We start from the raw sequence: 25988 nt of genomic DNA, 5'->3' as shown, positions 1-25988 counted from the left end.
TATTAAACTTACTAGTTCCAGGAAGGTCTCCTTTCAGAGGAAATTTGCTTGAAGTTTCCCAGCAGGACGCATGTGGGTGTATTAATGAGTCTCTCTGATCCCCTTACCACGGAGGCATTGTATGTGCTGCCTCTTCGCTGGCAGCCATGTTCTTCCCCCCAAAGTGAAAATATTAAATGGTGAATTACTCTTGAAAATTTCTTGAGACCAGTGGAGTAGAGGAAGGGAACCAGGGGACAGGAGGAGACAAGGGAAAGGGGATGTGCTGTGGAAGAAAATTGACCAAATATAGGGTATTATAACTATATAAAATAATAAGTCCATTATTTTATATAGTTATAATGCATGAATAAAAAAAAACAAAAAAATGTAAAAATAAACAAAGGTATCAAAAGCATTGGAGAAGGAAAACTAGGATAATATATACACATTATTATATGTATATATTTTTATATATGTGTATACATGTATTATATTTAAATATGTACATATATACCTATAATAACATACATATATATAAAATATACATATATATTTCTTAAATGACAACATACAAAAAATACTGAATAAAATAAGATCAACTTGAATTCTAAACACCCAGAGGACTTTTGCTGTTGTTTTGCTCTTCCTTTTCTAGAGCTTTGAGATAAAGTGTGAGCTCATTTATTTGTTGGTTTTTCCTTTTTTTGAGGAATGACCTCCAGGCGATGAATTTCCCTCTTAAAACTGCTTTCATTGTGTCCCATAGATTCCGATATGTTGTGTCTGTATTTTCATTTATCTCTAAGAATTTTTTTATTTCTTCCTTTATGTCTTCTGTAACCCATTGTCATTCAGTAATATATTGTTCATTTTCCATGTGATGTAGGATTTTTCCTTCCTTCTTTTATCATTGATTTCCAGTTTCATTCCATTATGATCAGATAAAATGCATGGTATTATCTCCACCCCTTTATATTTACTGAGGGTTTCCCTATGGCATAATATATGGTCTATTTTTGAGAAGGATCCATGTGCTGCTGAGAAAAAAGTATATCCACTTGATGATGGTTGATATATTCTATATATGTCAGTTAAGTCTAGGTTATTCATTGAGTTCTATAGTTTCTTTATTCAACTTTTGTTTGGAGGATCTATCCAATGGTGAGAGAGGTGTGTTGAAGTCACCCATAATTATTGTGTTGTGGTCTATTTGAATCTTGAACTTGAGGAGAGTTTGTTTAATGAACATTGCAGCACTATTATTTGGTGCATAAATATTGATAATTGTTATGTCTTGTTGGTGAATAGTTCCTTTTAACAGTATATAGTGTCCTTCCTTATCCCTATTGATTAACTTAGTCTTGAAGTCGATTTTATTTGATATGAGGATGGCCACCCCTGCTTGCTTACGAGGACCGTGTGTGTGGTATATTTTTTCCCAACCTTTCACCTTCAGCCTGTGTATGTCTTTTCCAATCAGATGTGTCTCCTGGAGGCAACATATTGTCGGATTTGTTTTTTTAATCCATGTTACCAGCCTATGTCGCTTTATTGGAGAGTTTAAGCCATTAACGTTTAGAGTTACTATTGATATATGGTTTGTACTGCCAGCCATGATTGATTATTTATCTTTTTTTTTTTTAATTTAGTTTGTTTCTCCATGATTAGCTGTCCCCCTGCCCTCTGTCATTACCGAGGCACCTCCCACTGATGGTTTTGGTTGTTGTTTTTCATTTTTTCCTCGTGTAGTGTTTTGCTCAAGACACTTTGCAATGCTGGTTTTCTGGCTGCAGATTCTTTTAGCTTTTGTTTATCATGAAAGATTTTTATTTCGTTGTCGTACCTGAAGCTTAATTTTGCTAGATACAGAATTCTTGGTTGGCACCCATTGTCTTTCAGTGTTTGAAATACGTTGTTCCAGGATCTTCTCGCTTTCAGCGTCTGTGATGAAAAATCTGTTGTTAACCTTATTGGTTTACCCCTGAATATAATCTGCCTCCTTTCTCTTGTAGCTTTTAATATTTTCTCTTTGTTCTGTATATCAGATATCTTCATAACAATGTGTCTTGGCATTGGTCTACTGTGATTTTGTGTGCTTGGTGTCCTGTATGCATCTACAATTTGTATATCTGTTTCCTTTTTTATTTCTGGAAAGTTTTCTGTAATTATTTCATTCAGCAGGTTACTCATTCCCTTGGTTTGAATCTCTGTACCTTCTTCTATCCCGATGACTCGTAAGTTTGGGTTTTTTTATGTTATCCCATATCTCTTAGATGTTTTTCTCATGATTTTTTACCAGCCTTTCTGAGTTGGCTAGACTCTTTTCAAGATGATATGTTTTGTCTTCATTATCTGACATTCTGGCTTCTACTTGCTCCACTCTGTTAGTGATACTCTCAATTGAGTTTTTAATTTGGTTTATCGTTTCCTTCATTTCTAGAATTGTTTGATTTTTTTATAATCTCTCTCCTGATAAAGATGCTTAACTTCTTCTTTTATCTGTTTATGTAATTCATTTTCAATGTGTTCTTTCACTGTTTGGATTTGCTGTCTCGTATCCTCTTTAAGGTTCTTTTCCATCTGTCTAAGGTATTCCTTGAGTTCTTTATATGACCATTTTTCTGATGACTCTAGGTCTTCCTGAATATTTAGGCTGTCCTTCATTGTTTGTACTCCTTTTCTTCCTTGCTTTTTCAAGCTGCTCATGTTACTTCTTGTTCTGTTTGACTGCTGAGTTACTGTTTACTCTTACAAATTTATTTGCTGCTTGGGAGGAAAGATATTAGAAGGGAAGGGAAGAAGTCACTAAAGAGAATGAGAGTAGGCAGGTAGAATTCAAGGAAGGGGGAATAAGAAAATTGAAAGAAATGAAAAAACAAAAGAAAAAAAATAGAAAGTAAAGAAAGAAAGAAAGAAAAAAAGAAAAACCCAAAATTTAAAATAACAACAACAAAAAATGATAATAAAAAAATGGAAATTAAAGTTTTAAAAGAATAATAATAATAAAATAAAAAGAATTAAAAAAAATTGAAAACATTAAAAAAAAGTTAAAGAACAACAACAACAACAAAAATTTTCTTATTCTTTTGACAATACCCAGCATTTCTCTGTCTACTTTTTCTTAATAACAAGTGAAAATGCTATGTTCTATTAGGTACATTGTTTTTAACCAATGAAAATATTAAGTATGTTCATTGGTTATATTAAAAAGAAAACTCCTTAAGTTATTAATTACAGTATGTTGGTTTTATATGGAATTATTGATCCTGGATATGAAAGATTGCATATGCAAACTGTAATTTATAATATTTTTACAATATAATTGAGTTTCTATGAGTTAAATGGGCTTCGGAAATACCTTATAATAAGGTACATCTGTTTCTGTAGTAGTGAACACATTGGCTACATACAGGATCATGGAGTGCCAAAATTCAGTTTGTAGCAAATAGTATTAGAGTAAGAAGTAGATTTGTATTTTTTTTATGCGCTTAACTTGGTTGATGTGACAGTTTCTAGAAAGTATTTCAGTAAGTACTAAAAGAATAGAATGATCAGTAAGGTGATCAGTAAGGCAAATGTGTTTCAGGTGTTAAAACTACTAGGGACTATGTAGCTCAATGGTAGAATGTTTACCTAGCACATGCAAGGTCCTGGGTTTAATTCACAGTGTTGCAAAAAAAAAAACAGAAAAACAAAACACACATAAAAATCTTATACTAAGTACCCCAATAATTTTTTAATTCTAGAAAATATTTTAAGTATAAACTAATCTATAGGCAATTCAGCAGCTGATCTCATATATTGTTTATAAATGTTTTCACTCATATTTCATTTGGGACATGAATTAATTATTGGAGAGACAGTTTGGCATGCACAGTTAATTGAATACTCTGGGTATCTTTACCCATCCAGAGGTTTTTCTATTCAATAAGAAATTTTAAAGAAACATTCTAGAATTCAAGAATTCTTTATGTTTAATTATTGAGGATTTTTAAATAATTTTTAATATGTTTTAAGATGAATAAGATTCCATTGAGAGAGGAGGAAATTATATAAGCAAAGGTCTCTTAAAATATCAGTAATAGTATATTTTATTAGTGTATATGTGCAAGTATTATGTTTTTTTTAAGTATATTTTAAAATTAATTTGGATGACTTTTGTTTTAGGCTTCCACGAAGCTGGAAAACTTAGGAAAAGCACTGGATGCCATGGAACCCCAGAATGCTCAACTTTTTTATAAGATGACAATAGCCTTCAGCAGAACTGTAAGTGGACCCACTGTGTACTAGATCTGCATTCTCTGTAATGCAGTATATAAAATAAATCACCAGGGTGAAGGCTCTAAAGAACAGAAGCTTGGGGTAGAAATTGCTCTGTCTGAGACATTTTTCTTTTGCTTCACAGAAGTACAAAAAGAAAGGGGGTTCAGAGGAGATGTGTTTGCTAACTAGAATTCATCAGGGAGACTCATGGAGGAAAGAGTGGAACATTTGCTGACCCTTTAAAGATAGAGAAGAACCTTCCAGACAAATGAAATAGAAAATGGTCCATTAATTAGAGTGTAGGTTTTATAGACTAGGATTATTTTTGGTTTTGTTTTGTAAAACTATTTGGAAAAAGTTTTAAAGTGAAAAATAAGAGTTTTTGTTTTGTTTTTGTTTTTTTAGTAGAGGAAATTGTTGGTATCTTATTTTTCTTGTAATAAGTGTTTTTATTGTAAGCTTTAAATAGAAGATTATTAGGAATACAACAGAAAAATACAGCAGAATCTCAAAACCAATATAAGGAATGAAAGAATTTAAAAGTTAATTAAGCTAGCGAAGAATAAGGGAAAAATACACATAAGGAAATAAAATAATTAGTGAACATAAAACTGAAAAAAATTAAGGCATTAACTGCTAAATTATACAAGGAAATTGAGTTCTTTTTATTAAAAAATGAAGATTGGGGCTGGGGATGTGGCTCAAGCGGTCGCGCGCTCACCTGGCATGCGTGCTGCCCGGGTTCGATCCTCAGCACCACATACAAACAAAGATGTTGTGTCCGCCGAGAACTAAAAAATAAATATTAAAATTCTCTCTCTCTCTCTCTCTCTCTCTCTCTCTCTCTCTCTCTCTCTTAAAAAAAAATGAAGATTGTCAGATTATGTGAAATTCAGAGGAAGAAAAAATTCCTGTTGTTACAAAAGATTGAATTAAAAGTGATATTTACCTTTTGTATTTGTCTTAGTGCCAGACACATTATTTTGATTAGTTTTTTATAAGCTTAAAATTATTGAAATGTACTTAAGCATTTAAATGTTTTACTTTTTAAAGTTGCTGTCTTCCAAAATTACATATTTACTCTAACAGCATTGCAATTTCTTAAAATATTTTTGAAGTTGTTTCTATGAACATTCTAAGGCAAGATCTTTTTAAAATAATTTTCACTAAGGGGCATAGAGCCTAATTCTAAATTTCCCATACTTTTATATAAATATGGTATATATGTATATAACTTTTGTGTTTGTGTGTGTGGATTGAATGGAGTAGGCTTGATGACAGCTTTTCTTTTTTAGTAGTGTTATAGTTGTACATAATAGTGGAGTTTATTTAGACACATTCCATATATATATGGAGTAAATAATTATATATATATATATATATATATATATATATATATATATCCTCTATGTATATGTATATATGTGTATGTGTGTATTATTTACTCCATTTCAATCCCCTTCCTGTAATCTCTGGTCTTTCATTTATTTTTTTTATTGATGCATAATAACTTTACCTAATAGTGGAATTCATTGTGGCATATTCATACGTGCACATAGCTGAATTTGGCCAATTTCATTGAAGTATAGATTGAGATAATCACTTTTAAAGTTGAAATTTCTGGGCTTACATTACTGTTTTCTCACCTGTAAACTACATAATTTGATATAATGATTTTTTTTATCTAATTTGTAAAGCAATCATGAGATAGTTTCAAAAATAGTTGTAATAAATGTGTACACATTATTGGAAGTATACTTTTCAAGACAACTGTTTTGTGAAAGCACTATTCATTAGAATATTTAAGTTTTTTTTTTTTTTTAAATTTTAGTGTGGTTCTGGGAATTTAACTCAGGCCTTGTGTATATCGGCAAGCACTTTATCACTGAGCTCTACCATGGTCCCTAGGATATATAAGTTTTTATAGGTTATAAACTCCTTCTTGATGCATTGTCTAGATATTTAACATAGAAGTTTTCTTTTCCTTTGATTATTAAATAATTGTTTTTCTTTTTCTTCACAGAAGTACAAAATATTCATGTTTTCCTTCAGTCTAAGTAACAGTATTTGACTTCTGGTCTAACAATTATTTTTTCTTTTCAGTGTGGACGCAGTCAACTCATACTTCAAAAAATTCAAACACTATTAGAAAAATCTTTCAGTTTATCCCCTCAGCAATCAGAATTTGCTACAGAACTTGGATACCAAATGATTTTACAAGGAAAAATTAAAGAGGCCTTGAAGTGGTATAAGACTGCCATGACACTTAATGAGACTAGTGTCTCTGCACTAGTAGGTATGATGACTGTTTATATAAATGATTATTTGTATAAACTTGTATAATATAGATGCAAGCAAAAATTGCATTAAATAACAGTTATTAAAGAAGACACGTATTTTATGCTTTTCTAAAATTATATTGTTCTGCAGTATACAAAATAGGTAAAGTTGTGTATCTTTAAAAATGAATTTTTACTTTATAAATAACTTGAGAGAAAGATTTTTACGAGGTAGTCCCTGTAAGTTATGACCATGGTAAATGATTGTTTAAGGTCTGAGACTACCTGTTTTACTTTCTTTTACTCTTTTCTTTATTTCTCTCATTCTGCACTTTTTTTTTCCCCTCTTTAAAACTTTGAAGAATTATAATGGGTGAAAAACCTGTTTTGTTATGGTTGTTGATGTTAGCTTGTTAGCTTGAACTGTATATATCTGAATTGGTGTCTGCTTTGACTATTTATGTCCTGTTTGGTTTTAGGATTTATTCGGTGTCAGTTAATAGAAGGGCAATTACAGGATGCAGATCAGCAGCTAGAATTCTTTAGTGAAATTCAGCAATCCATCGGGAAATCTGCGGTATAGTATTTTACCAGATTTTAGATCCCAGTTACTATTTTAAAATATAAAAATTTAAATCAGAGTTTTTATTTAGTAATGGCTCTAAAGGATGATTATACTAATTTTAACAAGTAATTGCATTTATTAATTTACCCCTTTTCAAAAGTAAACTTCAAATATTCTTCTGAATGATTCTAAAAGTCCATCCGACCTCAAGTTTGAACAAATAATTGGACATAAATACTACTTCATATACATTTAAGATCTAAGTAGAAATAAATGGCTATATAAATGGAATAATTTGTGAAAATCACATTTTCTAGGAATTAACTTATTTACATGCAATTCTTGCTATGAAGAAAAATAAACGACAAGAAGAAGTTATAAATTTGTTAAATGAGGTCCTGGACATTCATTTTTCAAACTTAGAAGATTTACCTCTTGGCATACAGTATTTTGAGAAGCTAAATCCTGATTTCTTGCTAGAAATTATTACAGATTATCTGAATTTCTGTCCAATGCAGGTAAGTAATTATGAGATTTATTTTCAAGGATATATTTATATACAAATACATTATCTTTAATATGTTAGACTATGTGGGTATTGTAAAGGGTAGTATTAGTAACTATTTGAGATGAAATTCAGTTTTTTGTTTGTTTTGTTTGTAGTGCTGGGGATAAACCCAGGCCTCAAGCATAGGCAAGCCCTACCACTGAGCTGCATAATAAAAGTATTTGATATACAATACACATTTGTAATGTATAAATTCTTAAAAACTTATCATAAAAGAATTACTAAGCTAGTGCCATGGCACATGACTGTAATCCCAGTGGCTCCGAAGGCTGAGGCAGGAGGATTGCAAGTTGAAAGTCAGCTTCAGCAATTTAGGAAGGCCCTAAGCATCTTAGTGAGACCCTGTCTTAAAATAAAAAAAGCATTGGGGATGTGGCTTAGTGGTTAAGCACCTCTGGGTTCAATCCCTGCTATTAAAAAAAAAAAAAAAGAATTACTAAAAATCATTTAATTAAGATATCCACTGTATATTTGAATCTGTTTTGTAGCATCACCATCAAGTGCCCATCTAACCTCTGGACATACTAAAAATGGATTTCTTCTTGTATAATGTGACTGCATTTCCTTTGTTAAGTCAAACTCTGCTTTTGTGTAGAAAAAGGGCCATTTACTGGTTCTGCTGCTCAGAGAAAGATCGAACTATTCCAGTTACTAAGTTTAAGCAATGATCATTCCGTGTTCATAAAATAGATCTTCAGATTTTAAAAACTCATTTACACATCAATGTTTTAAACAATTTATTTTCATATGACATAGTTTTGAGAACCCTGGTTGTAAACCTGATGATATCCTTTATTTTGTGCATGACTTTTTTTTTTTAGTTATAGATTGACACATGCCTTTATTTATTTGTTTATGTATTTATTTACATGGTACTGAAAAACTTCTTTTTCCTCTTATTCTGAATTTCCATCCAGGGTTATATTTGTGTGTTTGTGTGCGAGTCTTGCTACATTATTGACTCCTATTTAACTAACATTTGATTAAAGTCCTTAAATCTATTGTTCATTGTACCTTTGAAGTTAAATGCAGGGCTCTACGCTTATTCTTATTAAATTTTATCTTCTTGTGTCCATCTCATAATCCTAGATTAATATTCCTTTTGGATCTTATCAGCTTCTTAAAACAAAGTTTTAAAAGATTTTCTCTGGCAGCTGTACTGAGAATAAACTAAACAGAACAAAAAATATTGTGGCTGGGTGCAGTGATAAGTCCCAACTTGTCTATAGAGAATGAGGGATGAGGATCATTTGAGCCCATGAGTTTGAGACTAGACTGGACAACATTGCAAGACCCCATCTAAAAATAATAAAAAATAAAGAAGTATTAAATAATAACTGTATCTATTCCAACTATGTATCTGATTTTTCCTATAATATAATATTTGTCAATATGATAAAACCTAATCAGCATTTACTTTTAATGGGTAAATATAGGTAAGAAGAATTCTCTCCAGCTTTGTTCCTACTTGCTTGTTCCTTTTATATAGGTATAATTTTGTTCTAAATTTTTGTTGAACAAATGCCATCTTAACAGTCTTGAAGCCATCTATTTTTTCTTGTGATTTGCACATGCAAACCACTGTCAGTAAGAATGATAGTTATTGTCAATAACTAATTCTTAACAGGTGGCAAAGAACATTGCCAGAACCTTACCATCACTTATAGTTTCACTATTTTAAGTTCTATTTACAGATTTACAATTCACATTGTATCTATTACTATGCAAGGAAGTATAAATTTTTATCTTCAAGGTATATAAATACCCTTAGTTACATAAAAGAAGCAAACCTAAATGGAAACTACTATAAAATAGGTAAAAATGTTTTATAACTTTAAAGAAGTTGAAGTATTTTAGGTAGCAGTAGGCATATTTTGAGTATCTTTTTTGAGCACACATTTTTTTTGTATCTCAGCATAGGTGAGGAAAAGTGGCACTTTCTTGTTTTATTTTTATTTCTTTAAGTTTATTTGTCCTTTCTAGATAAACATGATGGGTAGGGTATATTTGGACATATTATACTTAGAAAGAATAAGTATAACTTGTTCCAATTAGGATCCCCTTATTGTGGTTATATATGGTGTGGGGTTACATTGGTCATGTATTTATACAAAAGGATAGGAAAGATATGTTCAATTCATTCTACTGTCTTTTCTATTCCCATCCTCCCTCCCTGCCCTTCATTCCCCTTTGTCTAGTCCACTGAATTTATAATCTTCCTCTCCCTTGTTGGTTAGCATCCACATATCATAGAGAAGTTTCTGCTCTTGGTGTTTTGGAACTGGCTTATTTCACTTAGCATAATTTTCTCTAGTTCCATCCATTTATCAGCAAATGCCATAATTTTATTCTTCTTTATGGCTGGATAATATTCCATTATGTATATGTACCACATTTCCTTTATATATTTATCCATTGTAGGGCACTTAGGTTGCTTCCTTAGGTTGGCTGTTGTGAATTGAGCTACTATGTACATTGAAATGACTGCATCACTCTAGTATGCTGATTTTAAGTCCTTTAGGTATAAACTGAGGAATGGGATAACTGAGTCAAATGGTAGTTTCATTTCAGGTTTTCTAAGGAATTTTCACAATGCTTTCCAGAGTGGTGGCACCAATTTACAGTCCCACCAGCAATGTATTAAGTGAAACCCTTTTCTCCACATCCTTGAAGTGGCACTTTTTTGTCAGTAACAGTAGTTCATTATAGAGAACTTTTCTGTAAGAGGTTAGAGTCCTTTTCGATAATCTTGTGTTAGCTGAAGCATGGGGAACATCAGCCTTCATATTAAGAAATCAGCATTCATAAGGCAAAGCAGGGGATATGTACATTTGGTGTTTACATTCTAGTGTCATATTTCTCTGACATGGTTGGATAAAGTTGGATAAATTTTGGTTGGTAAATGCTATTACAAGAAAAAGAAAAATTGAGTAAAGCAATGTTCTTACTGCTTTATTTATCATATGAACTGTTTCTTCTTCTCCTTCTCCTCTTCCTTTTTTCAGTGCTAGGGATTGAACCCAGGGCCTCACACATGCCAAATATGCTTTCCATCACTGAGCCACACCCCCATCCTACTTACATTCAGTATTTGTAAAGAGAACCTTTGAGGGCCTATAGCATGTGAGGCACAAAAGTGGGGAATGTGAAGGTTTGAGACATTTGGCATAGAATACATGAGTATTCTACCTTCTGATTTCAACTAGGGAAAAAAATCTACATTATTTCAAAACTGTTTTTACAGTACTCTGGGAATAGTGAAAGTTATTGAATTGCATAAATCATAGAACAGATCTATAATTTGAACAGTTATTGCCTTGACTATTGATTCTAGCAAGAAACTCTACCTCTTAGTTATCTTACCTTTGAACATATGTATCTTTGATGAAATTTTTTAATAGATATGTTCCTTTCAAATTAGTAATTGTATAATAATTTCATAATTATTTTTCTAAATAAAAGGTATTATTTGCATGGTCAATTCGTAGATCTCAAAGAGATAATTTATCATTAGTCCAGTCATAGCAAAGGGAATATGGAATAAATAGAATAAGAGAAATTTGTAGAAATATATAGTTTTGCTAGTCACACTAAAATTAACCAATGTTTCTTTTTTGACTCTCTCTCTCTAATAGTTTTTTACTATTATAAACTTATAAAATGATCTTTCAAATCATTTTAGCCTGCAAGTCCTGGGCAACCTCTTTCTCCACTTCTTAGACGTTGTACCTCAGTCCTGGAGATTATAGTAAGAACTATACCAGGTCTTCTGCAAGCTGTCTTCCTAGTTGCAAAAGTGAAGTATTTATCAGGTAAAGTATACCTTAAAACTTAAAAACTTTTGTATCCAGTATTGATAGAAACAGATATAAATGAATCAAGCACTCTGTATAGGTAGAGAATGTTCACATAAAATGCACATTTTGCATGTGAATAGGGCCTTTAATCAAAATAAAATTGTAAAACTTACTATTTAATTATTCAAAAAAATTTTTTATTGGTTATTCAAAACATTACAAAGGTGCAGAATCACACCGGTTACACATCCATAATAGTAACTGTTGTATTCTTTCACACCGGTTACACATCCATAAAAGTAACTGCTACCTTTCCTATCCTCTACTATCCCCCTCCCCTCCCCTCCCATCTTCTCTCTCTACCCCATCTACTGTAATCATTTCTCTCCTTATTTTTTCCCATTCCCCTCACAACCTCTTATATGTAATTTTGTATAACAATGAGGGTCTCCCTCCATTTCCATGCAATTTCCCTTTTCTCTCCCTTTCCCTCCCACCTCATGACTCTGTTTAATGTTAATCTTTTCCTCCTGCTCTTCCTCCCTGCTCTGTTCTTAGTTGCTGTCATTATATCAAAGAAGACATTTGGCATTTGTTTTTTAGGGATTGGTTAGCTTCACTTAGCATAATCTGCTCTAATGCCATCCATTTCCCTGCAAATTCCATGATTTTATCATTTCTTAGTGCTGTGTAGTACTCCATTGTGTATAAATGCCACATTTTTTTTATCCATTCATCTATTGAGGGGCATCGGGGTTGGTTCCACAATCTAGCGATTGTGAATTGTGCTGCTGTGAACATCGATGTGGCAGTATCCCTGTAGTACACTCTTTTAAGGTCTTCAGGGAATAGTCGGAGAAGGGCAATAGCTGGGTCAAATGGTGGTTCCATTCCCAACTTTCCCAGGAATCTCCATGCTGCTTTCCATATTGGCCGCCACCAATTTGCAGTCCCACCAGCAATGTACAAGAGTACCCTTTTCCCCACATCCTCGCCAGCACTTGTTGTTTGACTTCGTAGTGGCTGCCAGTCTTACTGAAGTGAGATGGTATCTTAGGGTGGTTTTGATTTGCATTTCTCTGACTGCTAGAGATGGTGAGCATTTTTTCATGTACTTGTTGATTGATTGTGTGTCCTCCTCTGAGAAGTGTCTGTTCAGGTCTTTGGCCCATTTGTTGATTGGGTTATTTGTTTTCTTATTGTTTTATTTTTTGAGTTCTTTGTATACTCTGGATATTAGGGCTCTATCTGAAGTGTGAGGAGTAAAAATTTGTTCCCATGATGTAGGCTCCCTGTTTACCTCTCTTATTGTTTCTCTTGCTGAGAAAAAACTTTTTAGTTTAAGTAAGTCCCATTTGTTGATTCTTGTTACTAACCCTTGTGCTATGGGTGTCCTATTAAGGAATTTGGAGCCCGACCCCACAATATGTAGATCGGAGCCAACATTTTCTTCTATCAGACGCATAGTCTCTAATTTGATATCAAGGTCCTTGATCCATTTTGAGTTGACTTTTGTGCATGGCAAGAGGAGGGGATTCAGTTTCATTTTGTTGCATATGGATTTCTAGTTTTCCCAGCACCATTTGTTGAAGATGCTATCCTTCCTCCATTGCATGATTTTAACCCCTTTATCAAATATAAGATAGTTGTAATTTTGTGGATTGGTTTCTGTGTCTTCTATTCTATACCATTGGTCCACCCGCCTGTTTTGGTACCAGTACCATGCTGTTTTTGTTACTATTGCTTTGTAGTACAGTTTGAAATCTGGTATCACTACACCTCCTGATTCACACTTCCTGCTTAGAATTGCTTTTGCTATTCTGGGTCTTTTATTTTTCCATATGAATTTCATGATTGCTTTATCTATTTCTACAAGAAATGCTGTTGGGATTTTGATTGGCATTGCATTGAACCTATAGAGAACTTTTGGTAATATCGCCATTTTGATGATGTTAGTTCTGCCTATCCATGAACAGGGTATATTTTTCCATCTTCTAAGATCTTCTTCTATTTCTTTCTTTAGGGTTCTGTAGTTTTCATTGTGTAAATCTTTCACCTCTTGTTAGGTTGATTCCCAAGTATTTTTTTTTTTTTGAGGATATTGTGAATGGGGTGGTTTTCCTCATTTCCAGTTCAGAAGATTTATCGCTGATGTACAGGAATGCCTTAGATTTATGCGTGTTGATTTTATATCCTGCCACTTTGCTGAATTCATTTATTAACTCTAGTAGTTTCTTTGTAGACCCTTTTGTGTCTTCTAGGTATAGGATCATATTATCCGCAAATAGTGATAATTTAAGTTCTTCTTTTCCTATCTTAATGCTTTTAATTTCTTTTGTCTGTCTAATTGCTCTGGCCAGTATTTCGAGAACTATATTGAATAGAAGCAGTGAGAGAGGGCATCCTTGTCTTGTTCCAGATGTTAGAGGGAATGCCTTCAGTTTTTTTCCATTTAGAATGATGCTAGCCTGAGGCTTTGCATATATAGCTTTTACAATTTTGAGGTAAGTTTCTGTTATCCCTAGTTTTTCTAGAGTTTTGAACATAAAGGGATGCTGAACTTTGTCGAATGCTTTTTCTGCATCTATCGAGATGATCATATGGTTCTTATCTTTAAGTCTCTTGATGTGGTGAATAATGTTTATTGATTTTCGTATATTGAACCAGCCTTGAATCCCAGGGATGAATCCTACTTGATCATGGTGCACAATCTTTTTGATATGTTTTTGTATACAGTTTGCCAGAATTTTATTGAGGATTTTTGCATCTAAATTCGTTAGGAATATTGGTCTGTAGTTTTCTTTCTTTGAGGTGTCTTTATCTGTTTTGGGAATCAGGGTGATATTGGCCTCATAGAATGAATTTGGAAGTTCTCCCTCTTTTTCTATCTCCTGAAATAGAGTATTGGTATTAGTTCTTCTTTAAAATTCTTGTAAAACTCTGCTGTATATCCATCCGGTCCTGGGCTTTTCTTCATTGGTAGTCTTTTGATGGCTTCTTCTATTTCCTCACTTGATATTGGTCTGTTTAGGTTGTTTATATCTTCCTGACTCAATCTGGGTAGGCATAGGCTAGTAGAATGGATTAATTATTCAAAATTGCTATAAACTTTTGTGGCCCAGATGAATTGCTAGGAAAATGCAGTAGTACCACTTTAAGAAAAGAAAAGTCTTATCAGATGGTACTGGGGACTGATGAATTCTCAGCCTTAATCCTTAGTTGTTAACTTGTTAACATAACCAAATGCACCCTTTCAGATTTTTAGGCCCTTAGGGAATGTACTGATTAATTCTTACTTTTGTGGATGATTATATATAGCTTATCCTATTGTAGACAGCTTTTTAGCACACAGACAAATGTCTGAGTTTACATATAAAAATAGGCCATCATATGCTTGTGTGTATGTACCTTTTCCAGCAAAATGCTATCCAAAGGAGTTTTGTGAAATTGTATTTACTAGTTTTCTATTCAGTTTAACTTCTTCTGTAGGATGAAGGGTCTTATCTTGAAAAATCAGAATTTTTTTCTTCTTTGCATAGTAATAGATACAAAGAAATTTCTTTAAAAATACATTTTTTCAGCAAAACTGAAAAATACCAGTTTAAATATATTCTTATAAATACTTATTTCTTATATATAATGAAGACAGTTAAGAGGTTTCCTTTACTGTGTTTTGAACTTTAGTTTTACTTGTTTCAAAAAAACCTTTGATCTCAAAAGCTTGTTTCTTTAAAATACTCTAATTGTAAGAACTGACTCTTTGAAATGAGACAATCCTATCATGAGGGAAATTGCAAGATTTAGATACTCTCTTCCAGAAACCCAAGAAAATCACCAGCCAAATACTTTATTACAAAGGACTCAGACACAGATGTGCAGGACAGAAATATATCTCATTTCTCCTCCAGTGAAGATTGGACAGTTAAGGATGCAATATTGATATTGATTTTTGTTTACATAATCTGTTTTCTCCAACATTGATGACCCAGTTCTCATTTTTAAACATTTAATGGCCTTGTGATGCTAACTGCTCACTTCCTTTCCCTCACCCCTAAAAGAATTAAGAATCTGACCCCAATTTTTCACATATTCCTCATTTTCTTCATTTCATGGTTCAAACCATAATTCTTTTCTGTGTACTTTCCCCCCTTAATGGTAGCCTCTTACATCAAATTATCTTCTTAATCCTTCTCCTTCCTAAAAAAAAACCAAAAACCAAAAAACAAAAACAAAAAAACCTTATCAATAAAGATTCTTCAAATGTAAACATTGATTTCAGAATAAGCAAAAGACTTACAATGTAGGATGTATGGGCAGTGGTAGACCACAAACACATAGGAAGATTGAGCCTAGGGGAAACTTTTAAAGGCCAAAGAGGAAAAAAAGCAAACAATTTGTTTTGAGACAAAAAGAACATTGGTTATAGGGGCTTAGTACAGGAGTTGGCATCAGTTCATTAATGAAGGTAGTGTGTCAGGCAAATGTTCTTGTACATCTGTCTGACTGTCCTTGTAACTCATGTAGCAAGCTGCAGTTTGTTGGGATTTTTGGTAATATTTCCTGTTAGGGAACAAATCATGCCTTCATGATTTGTAATGGTTTTTTATCATAGGCACAAGTACACAAGGGTCCTTCTAGTTTTTTTTTCCTTGCTACATATTATTTGTTTGATTAGGATCTGATAGACGTGATTCCCTTTTGATTCAGACAACTTCCATGCATTCAGATTTACTATTCTTAACCTTCTCATTTCTTTTCCCCTGTACAATTCTAAATATTAGATGCATCATAATTAAAAAAGACTCCAGCATTAGCTTGATAATTGCTATACTTTGATACTATAGTTAGTTAAGTTATAGTACTGTCTCTGCCAGTTACTTGTTCATTTATCCTCTGTCTCTGAGTAAAAATATTTCTGTTTCAGTGGATTTCTGTTATCAGGAGTTTGACCATTTGGGAGCAAGAAGCTGACTTTAAGCCTTTTGTAACCTCATGTTAGTCAGAGGAATGTAATGGAACAGATAATGATTTGGACCTCTTCTTTTCCATTCTCCTAGGCTGAATGGGACATGGGACATTAATATACCTATAAAGGCCATTTGCCTATAGGGTTAAATGCATATCCCTGTGGGTTATATTGTGAGAAACTTCTAGGACCTAGAGTCTGTGCCAGTTGTTCTTTGAAGAGCTTCTGCTTCTCCATCTACCCATCCAAGAACAAATCCACCATTCTTATTACACCAGTTTTAATCATTGCCTTCTATTTTTAGACTCCTAGATACATAACAGATGTTTTTCAAAACATGAATATTTCAGTTGACATTTAAAGGCATTTTAAATCTGATTCTCTGTAATGTATTGTTATGCCTTTTTACTTATTTTATTTGTAGTAATAAAATTTCTGGATAAGAATGATAATAAGACCCTATACTTTTTAGTTATGGAAGTGACATTACAAAACTCTTATCTATGTAAATGTCTAAGTCTTAAAAATCTTATTTTAATGAAATTGTATTTTTTTACAACATACAATTTCACTTATTTTTTTTTACAACAAAATGAATGAAGGTACATTTATAGACCTGATGATCCACTATCACCCTTTGATGTTTTCCTGGTTTGCTAATTACACTCAAGGGCTGTCCTAACTGCAACTCTATTCTTCATGTGCACCCAACAGATGCTCAGCAATGCAGGTAGAAGTTAAACCATGGCCTTCTGAACAGAGGACTTTATACACAGAACTGTATCTAAATACTCTTCCTCCCCTTCTCTTTCAGGTGTTCATCACTCAGGTTTGGTAACCCTATGTTGTTTCCCTCACTAGGTGACTTTGAAGCAGCCTATAACAATCTGCAGCATTGCCTGGACCATAGTCCCTCTTACGCAGATGCCCATCTCCTGATGGCTCAGGTTTACCTGTCTCAAGAAAAATTCAAATTGTGTTCTCAGTCTCTTGAACTTTGTCTTAGCTATAATTTTAATGTAAGTATTCTAGATTCAAGTGAATAGGACACACCCCTCTCCTTGAACCTTAGTGAATATTTACATATTTAACTATTTTTTATTTTATTCTGTAATGGTTTGCTTAAAAGTAAATTTTATTGGAAATAATTTGGGGCTCATAAGCAGAAGGAAGAAAAAATGCAGGTACCTTTAGTGTAATTCAAAAACTGTATAAACTTGGCAGCAGAATAGCTGGTCTTTCTACTTGTCACCCAGAGCCCTAGGTTTTCTTTTCTATAAAACTCATATAATAACACTCTACTGTTGTGATAAAAGTTAAATACAATAATGAATATCTATAAAGTAATTTTTATCCATAGAACATTACGCCAAATAATTTTAGGTATAAGGATAATAAATATTATGGCTCGTTTCTTTCTTGGATCTTGACTTTTAATAACTTTTTTCAGATTCGCCATCAAAGAACACCTAGTCATTTTGAAATTTATTATGTGGCTTAAGGATATAAACATGCTATATTTTTATCCAAGGTATTTTTTTATGTCTTTCCTCAGCATTAGAAAGAATCCTAGTTTCAGGTGCTTCCCAAACTACTACTCATGGAGGAGGGCTTCAGACTTTGTTTTGCATCACAGGATTCAGGGCTCTGTTATGGGACGACCCTTGAGTGAATTAGAGAATTCAAGTTCTAAGCAAGATTTTCAGAAGGTATCACCTGCTTCTGAAGACAGTAGATCTCAAAATGGGTGGTGTAGCATAATCCAGGTCAGGTGCCATAGCCCCAGTGAGTCAGATGCTGGGACCAGAGCACAGCATGAGTGTTTACTCAGCGCCATAGGGAACTCTGGTGCCATGTTCAGGCTGAGAAAGCAGCCTGCTTAGATGGCTGCCACATAATTTCATTCTGGGCCATCTCCTTCCCTTTGGCTTTTTTTTCCTCACTCATTTTTATCATTCTTTTTATGTTGTGTATCTACATTGTTGGGAATCAGAATAAAGACAGAAGCTTCTTTACTGTATGTTTTGGACTAGTATCAAAATGTGAAACCAATGTTTGATAAAATTATCCTGAAATGTTTAACCTTTAAATTAAAAAATAAAAGAAAGAGGGGAAACTGTTTCTGTAAATTCAAAAATTGTGTTTTATATAGTAAAAGTGCTTCTTTTCCTGAAAATTTACAGTTTCTGAGAATGCATTTGTTAGCTTTCTGGACATTGCATTTTCTCTTGGGTCATAGTAGAAGCACCTGATCAACTTCTTGTTCATCCAGGAGAATGCTAGGTAGTGGCACTTTCTCTCAATCAGATTTAATATAAGGAATGATCAGTAATTTAATAGAATAGAAACAGACCCCATGTGTACAATCATGATGAGCTGTCCTCAGTGATCCTGTTATTTTAATGCTTAATGTATTATAAATTATGCATTGTTATTTTGGGTATTCTGAAGAAGTATTACTGAATATTATTTTTTCAGGTGAGAGACTATCCTTTATATCATTTAATAAAAGCTCAGTCACAAAAGAAAATGGGAGAAATAGCAGAAGCAATTAAAACTCTGCATATGGCAATGAGTTTACCAGGAATGAAGAGAACAGGAGCTTCCTCAAAACCAAAATGTAAAAACACTGAAGTTGATACAAGCCATCGTTTGTCAATCTTTCTTGAGTTGGTGGAAGTTCACCACTTAAATGGAGAACATGTAAGTCAAGTTCTAATTCAATGGCTCAGATCTGAAATTGTTCTTCAGGTATATATTAGTAGAATATGAAAAAGCTAAAATTATTCCCTTGACCAAGTGGTAAAGTTCAAAAGTCTTTTTTTGTTTTTTTTTTTTTTAATTTGCAGTAAGTCATATACTTTCTGCAAGTTTTCATTAATCATAATCTGCTCTTGAATGACTTTAAGTCTCAGTGTGCTTATGTTGGCTACCATAAGATGTAATACTGTAATGTAGTTATAATCTTGTGTTCCTAAAAGGAACACACATGTGCGCGCGCACACATACACACACACACACACACACACAAATTCTATTGGAATAAAATGAAAGTACAAACCTGAAATTCTACTAATTGAGAAAATGAAAGAAATATTTGATGAAGGAATATCATGTCAGATAGTTTGAAAAATAATAATACAGATAGATATGAGGATAGACATCTATGATGCATTTTTATTAAAAAAGATTTTTGTTTTATTTTTATTTAAAAATCTTTTTATTAAAAAAGATTTTTCTGTAACTTCTGAAGTTGAGCAGAATCTTAAAATGAATGTTATTTTAGTTTCATAAAGATACACATTTGGAAATAAAGTAAAAATAGTATCCTGAGATAACAAAAAAGGTTGTTCTACTGGAAGGAATGAAGTAATCTACTACCCATCAAGAGCTTGTGTTTGGTGTAGGTCCTGGGTTGGATCTCATCAAAGGGATAGCAGTGAACATGAACAGGAGGGAAGGATACCTGCATTTGATGTCTTAGTCCATCATGCATAACTTGTTCACTTTAGATTTCAATTTCCTAACAACATGATAGGGATAACAATAACAACAACTACCTTAGAGGGTATGTGTGAGAATTAAGTGGGCTAATACAGTGCTGGTTACAAGGTAAATGCTTATTGAATTATAGTAGCCGTGCCTGTAGTAACTGCTGTCATCTTACTTATGGAAACATTTCTTCAGCTTACGAATATTTTTAGCCCCATATGATTTGGGTTCTTGGGATTAGTTTTAAATTTTTTACTTTTCAGAAAATTGATCAATTTTGTAAACACTATATGTAACTGTAGAAGCATTTATTATTCATTATTATTAGAAAATCCCACTTTCTAGTATCAATGGTTGAATATTTTGAAAGAATAATGTTTTAATTTCATCTTTATAGCATGAGGCAGCAAAGGTTTTACAAGATGCCATCCATGAATTTTCTGGAACATCTGAAGAATTGCGTGTTACTATTGCTAATGCAGACCTGGCTCTGACCCAGGGAGATGTTGAAAGGGCTTTAAACATGCTTCGAAATGTCACAGCTGAGCAGCCTTATTTTATAGAAGCCAAAGAAAAAATGGCTGATATTTATCTGAAGCATCGAAAGGAGAAAATGTTATATATCACTTGTTACAGGTATATATTTTTTTCAACCAGTTACAGTTGACTCATTTACCTTCCAAAATTAATTCTCAAGTTTAGTTTTTGTCTTCCTTTCACCTGCTTTACACACAGTTTATAGATCCTCTCCTTAATGTGGTCTTGTTTCCTTCCACTGCAGTCATGCTCACTGTTTCCCAGTGTTTACTCTCCCTTAAACAAAATTATGATGATTTCAAAGTGTGGCTTTCTCTTGTTTCTCAGTTCTCCTTATCTACTGTTCTTTCTAGACCCTGAGTCTGTTTAAGAAGGGAAAGAGCAATAGTTACGTATATTCTGATAATTTAAGAGCAATCTAAGAGATAGGCATATTTAATACTCACTATAGTAGTCGTAGTAAAAGAAAGTTATAGGTTAATATACACCAAACAAAGGTGTAGATAAACTAGAGTTCTTAGATCACATTTTCTAATATATTTTCAAACTATCAGCATTATTAACTTCTAATGATGCACAAGTATTTAACAAAGAGATTGATTTGTTTTGGATGTACTATAATATAGTAGTTAAAAGCATAAATTTTTATTTCAGGCATATCTGATATAGATATAGACTTAAACTCAAAAACATCAGAAAATTAGGATAATAATTATCTTTCTTGTAGTTTTTGGACTAATTAGATGAAATTTATATGTTAAGAACTAGCACCACATTATTATTTATAATAACTGTTATTCTAAAGTTAGCATTTAAATTTTGCAGGTAAAAATATGGAACAGATACTGAAGTAGAAAATTATATATTTTATAAGGTAGCTGACTTCAGCCTACCATTTATGTCATGAGTATGAAACCTCAAGACACATAGGAGGACAGCAAAGTTTTGTTTCCCTGACCAGTTTTCATATCTTCAGTCCTATATCATTTTGAAATTAAAGTAGCAAAACATGTATTTCTGGATAATGAGAATGTTACTATTTACTTTACTCTGTTAACTACATTTCAGAAAGTAGAAATATTCAATGCAAAAAAAATAATTGATCTAGCATATAAACAATCTGTGTGGGATTATGGGGTGTTTTGTTTTTTAATAATGTTGAATATATAGAAGGTACTTGTAAGACTATTAAAAGTACTAGTCTTGGGGAAAAAAAACTGAGGTTACCTTTTATTTCATTGGCTTACAAGAAGATATTTATAATCAATATACTAAATCATGTTGGTCTGATTTCTAGAGAAATTGCTGAAAGAATACCCAGCCCCCGGTCTTTTCTTCTCCTTGGTGATGCATACATGAATATTCAAGAGGTAAAATTTCATATGCTACTGAATTTACATTTAAAAACCCTTTTGTGATTAGTGTAACTTCTATGAGGAGGAATGTGGTTTATTAATGATTATTTAATACTTGATGATTCAGTCATCACAATAAGAGCCATAACAATAAAATTTTGTTTTTAAATTGAGGTATAATAATTCAGCAGTATCATAATTTGAAATAGAAATGATCCTGGAAGCATCTTAGGAATCTTCTTTAAACAGAAGGAAGAACAGGGCTACTGGCCAAGATGGTGTTTTCTTCAAAGGGAAGCAGTCCTCTGACTCTTACTAGTAGTTATAATGACAAAAATGAAGTCATGAGGCTGTCCCTTAGTTCTCATATTTCATTTGTATGAATGGAAGCACAATCAGCAGGGGTAGGGTTATGCTAATAAATTGTATCTACCTTACTCATTATCATCTTTCTGAAATCATTAAGCTTCCTGGAGTTCAATATGTACTTAGAATTATGAAGTGTTCCAAATATAGAATGCAATTATAGAAGTATTGTCATTTAAGGGGACCCACTTAAAGCTAATTTTTTTTTTTGCTTATTTTTTTGTTTCCAACAATCTTAGCCTGAAGAAGCTATAGTAGCCTATGAACAAGCGTTAAATCAGAACCCAAAAGATGGAACATTGGCAAGCAAAATTGGGAAAGCACTTATTAAAACTCACAACTATTCAAAGGTAAATAAGTACTTTATAGTTCTAAATACATTTATTGGATCACATTGATCAAAACTGCTCTAGAGAAGTCTTAAGCAAGCAACATTTGTATCTTTTATGGTAGTAAACTGTAAATTTGTATTCATGAACTAGAATTTGTGCAAAAGTCTTTCTCAGTGCCTTACATTATGGTTGCTTCATTTTGTGAAGATTGTTTGGACCCCAGAGTTTATGTCAACCTTCCATCTTAGATATCTAATTCCTTACAACCAAATCAATTACCATAAAGTTGCAATTCTTATGTCTTATGCAATTCTTTCTTATATAACAAAGCACAATCAATGTCTTTTTTGCTGAACCAATTTTGGCAAGCTACATGCTTTAAGTTTTTTTTTTTTTTTCTTTCTAGCAGAGATAACAAATTTTTCTTAACTGCTATACATTTGCCCTATTTTGGGTAGCTGTTAAATATATGTACACCAGCTAGCGAAGTATATGCATTCAGTATGGTTCAGTAGCCTCTAGAAGAAACCTATTTTTTTTTAATTTGTGCAAGCACTGTTCATTAGTCAATTACCTTAAGAAATATTCTTCCCTTCTGTGATATTTGATTTGCTAAGAACAATGGTATACTTAGTGATTAGTTCAGGTACATGCCTAAAATTCTTCCTAGGTACTTCCAGTTACAGGATATAACTTTTGTTTTAATTTTTAAAATTTTTTTTAAAATTTTTCTAATTAGAGACTTCTCTTGTTGTACATTATGTATACTCAATATACCTTCAATCTGTGATATATTAAATGTTTGTGCTTGAATACCAGTCTCAGTACCTTTTTTTCCCTAACTAAAGTGGTTTTTGTTTAGGCTATCACTTATTATGAAGCTGCTCTGAAAAGTGGACAACAGAATTACCTTTGCTATGACCTGGCTGAGCTCTTATTAAAATTGAAATGGTATGATAAAGCAGAAAAAGTTCTTCAACATGCTCTAGCACATGAACCTGGTATGAAAGTATTTCTAGTTTCAGAACAGTATACCTGATAAATCTAACCTATTTCATATTGTTATTACATAAATGTGTATTTCTATCCTTAATATTTATGTGCTATAAGTTATATAAATGCATATTTTTTCTTTTATCGGAATGCTGCTTTACTAAAAGGAGGTATTCAAAGTCTAATAAGAGATTTATGAAAGTTAATTGTTATAGGAAGATAGTTTACTTTCCAAAATGATGTAAAGAATGTAATTGATAAATTGCAAACGATTTCTATATTTAAACACATTAACACTTTTATAATCTCTACCTTATAAAGATAGTAAAATAGGAAGGTTTGTATAAATATGTCCAATTATATTATCATATATAACTGAAAAGTACAAATAAAAAATACAACAGCAAAATAGGGTACTGTAAAAAAAAATAAAATAAAAACTTAAGATACTAATATTTAGATTTTTAAAAAATTTCAAGTACCCTATAAGAATATAGTGCATAAAACATCTATTTCTCCCATGAATTCTATTTGCCCTATTCTCAAATTACTTTCCTATAGGTAATTTTTTATTAAGTATATATATCCTCTCTATAATATTTGCATCTGTGTATATGTGCATATAAAAATAGTACGTATAATTTTCTTTTTCAAAAATACATGGTACTTCCTATTTGCAGTTTTTTTCTGCATACAACATATCCCTAAATACAGTTTGATGTCACTATATTCAAGTCATTTACAATGTTACATAACTACATAAGTTTTTAATTTCCTGAATTATTGGGTATTTATTTTGTTCTCTGTCATTTTGATATTGTAAATCATGTTACAATGAGTATCTTATATCTCATTTGATGGTACACTTGCTTGTATTTCTTAGTAGTGGGATGCTGGATATAAAGAGTTTTCATTTAAAAATTGTTTATTGATACTTTCAAATTGCCTTCTTAGAAATTCATACAAATGTACTGTTTAATATCTTAATTTTTGAACAAAAATGAGTCCTCATGACTTGTCAGAATTTAAATATTACAAAAGTAAAGCTTTAATATTTAATCACATTTAACAACTTGTATATTATCCCAAGTCCCCTCAATACCCATCTCTTTATCATCCATGCACAATGACAGTTGGCCCTGTATTCCACATTGAAGAATTCAACTATGGATCAAAAATATTTGAGAATAAATTTGCATCTGTACTAAGCATGTACATACACATTTTTTTTCATCCAAAATATTTGAGAAAATTTGCATCTGTGCTGAGCATGTATGTACACATGTTTTCCTGTCATTGTTTCTTAAACAATATAGTATAACGACTGTCTATATGCCATTTATATTGTATTAGATAGACTAAGTAATCGAGATTATTTAAAATACAACAGAAGCATGTGTGTAGGTTATGTCGATACACCACTACTTTACTTAAATGACTTTCTACCTAAAAGAATTATAGTATATCTGTAATTATGCAGTATGAATTTGTCATTTAATAACTTCTTATCCTGTCGGCAAACATAGCTGTTCTTTACTTTTAAACTATGTATTGTATTGTATGTTAACATCATATATTTGATTTGATTAATCAAATTAGAGAATAGTTAGAACAACACTGAGATAAAAATCTTTGTTTATATATGTGTGTGTACTTCCTTGAATTGAATCTTGCTTCCTTGTTCTTTCTTGAGGATAAAAGTTTCCCAATCTATGTTGCATTAATCATGAGAAAAAATAAAATCCTTATTTTATTTTGAGTTTCTTTTGTAGCTGATCAGCCTAGGCATTATTTTATATAGGTCATAGTTTTTTGTGTTTTACATATCCTTTTTCTTTAATGCTTTACCTGTCATTCATGTTGTAAATGTATTTTCTTAGTTTGTCCTTTATCAGATTTATTTGCTGTATCTTTGGTAAAATGAATACTCATTGTATAGTATGTCTGTTCACCTTTCCTTTTTTGACTTTGGAATTTTTTGTCATTGTCTTAATTTTCTTTTTCAAAAGTACATAGTACTTCCTATGTGACAGTTTTTTTCTACATACAACATATCTCAAATACAGTTTGATGTCACTATATTCAAGTCATTTACAATGTTACATAACTACACAAGTTTTTAAAATTTCCATTATTCTAATATATAAAACTTTTCATATTTTTCCTGGCATTTTTGTTATTTTAATTTTTATTTTGGGAACATTAATCCATGTACTGTAATCCACCTACAGTTTTTTGGGTTTTTTTTACCTCTTTCCAAAATGGATAGCCAAATTTATTTTGGTGCCATCTTTTGAAATGCCACCTTTTCACATGACTCTGTGGGAAATGTTTATTCCATGGACTCATTTTTCTTTTCTTTTGCCAATACCACATTTACTGTAGCTTTAAAGTATGTTTGGAATCATAACAAGAAAAGCCTACCCTAAGTTTTCTAATATTTTAAAACTCATGTATTAATTTAGCTTTGATGAAATTGATGCTTAAATCCTC

General features: G+C 32.1%; 1 protein-coding gene across 2 annotated transcripts in view; it reads left to right on the top strand.

Annotated features, from left to right (window-relative positions):
- Positions 1-25988, top strand: part of Ttc21b (tetratricopeptide repeat domain 21B) — an 86812-nt gene that overhangs the window by 22373 nt on the left and 38451 nt on the right. For both annotated transcript variants that reach the window (XM_005315707.4, XM_021728152.3), the window contains 11 exons: positions 4150-4248; positions 6349-6541; positions 7004-7101; positions 7407-7607; positions 11340-11469; positions 17282-17439; positions 18899-19123; positions 20310-20548; positions 21747-21819; positions 22410-22520; positions 23365-23503. In XM_005315707.4, the coding sequence (XP_005315764.1) occupies positions 4150-4248; positions 6349-6541; positions 7004-7101; positions 7407-7607; positions 11340-11469; positions 17282-17439; positions 18899-19123; positions 20310-20548; positions 21747-21819; positions 22410-22520; positions 23365-23503 (1666 nt within the window). The remainder of the gene's footprint in view (positions 1-4149; positions 4249-6348; positions 6542-7003; positions 7102-7406; positions 7608-11339; positions 11470-17281; positions 17440-18898; positions 19124-20309; positions 20549-21746; positions 21820-22409; positions 22521-23364; positions 23504-25988) is intronic.

Source organism: Ictidomys tridecemlineatus, chromosome 7 (genome assembly GCF_052094955.1).
Source record: "Ictidomys tridecemlineatus isolate mIctTri1 chromosome 7, mIctTri1.hap1, whole genome shotgun sequence".
Taxonomy (NCBI): domain Eukaryota; kingdom Metazoa; phylum Chordata; class Mammalia; order Rodentia; family Sciuridae; genus Ictidomys; species Ictidomys tridecemlineatus.
Note: the sequence above shows the minus strand (reverse complement) of the source record. Positions and strands in the feature narration are given on the sequence as shown.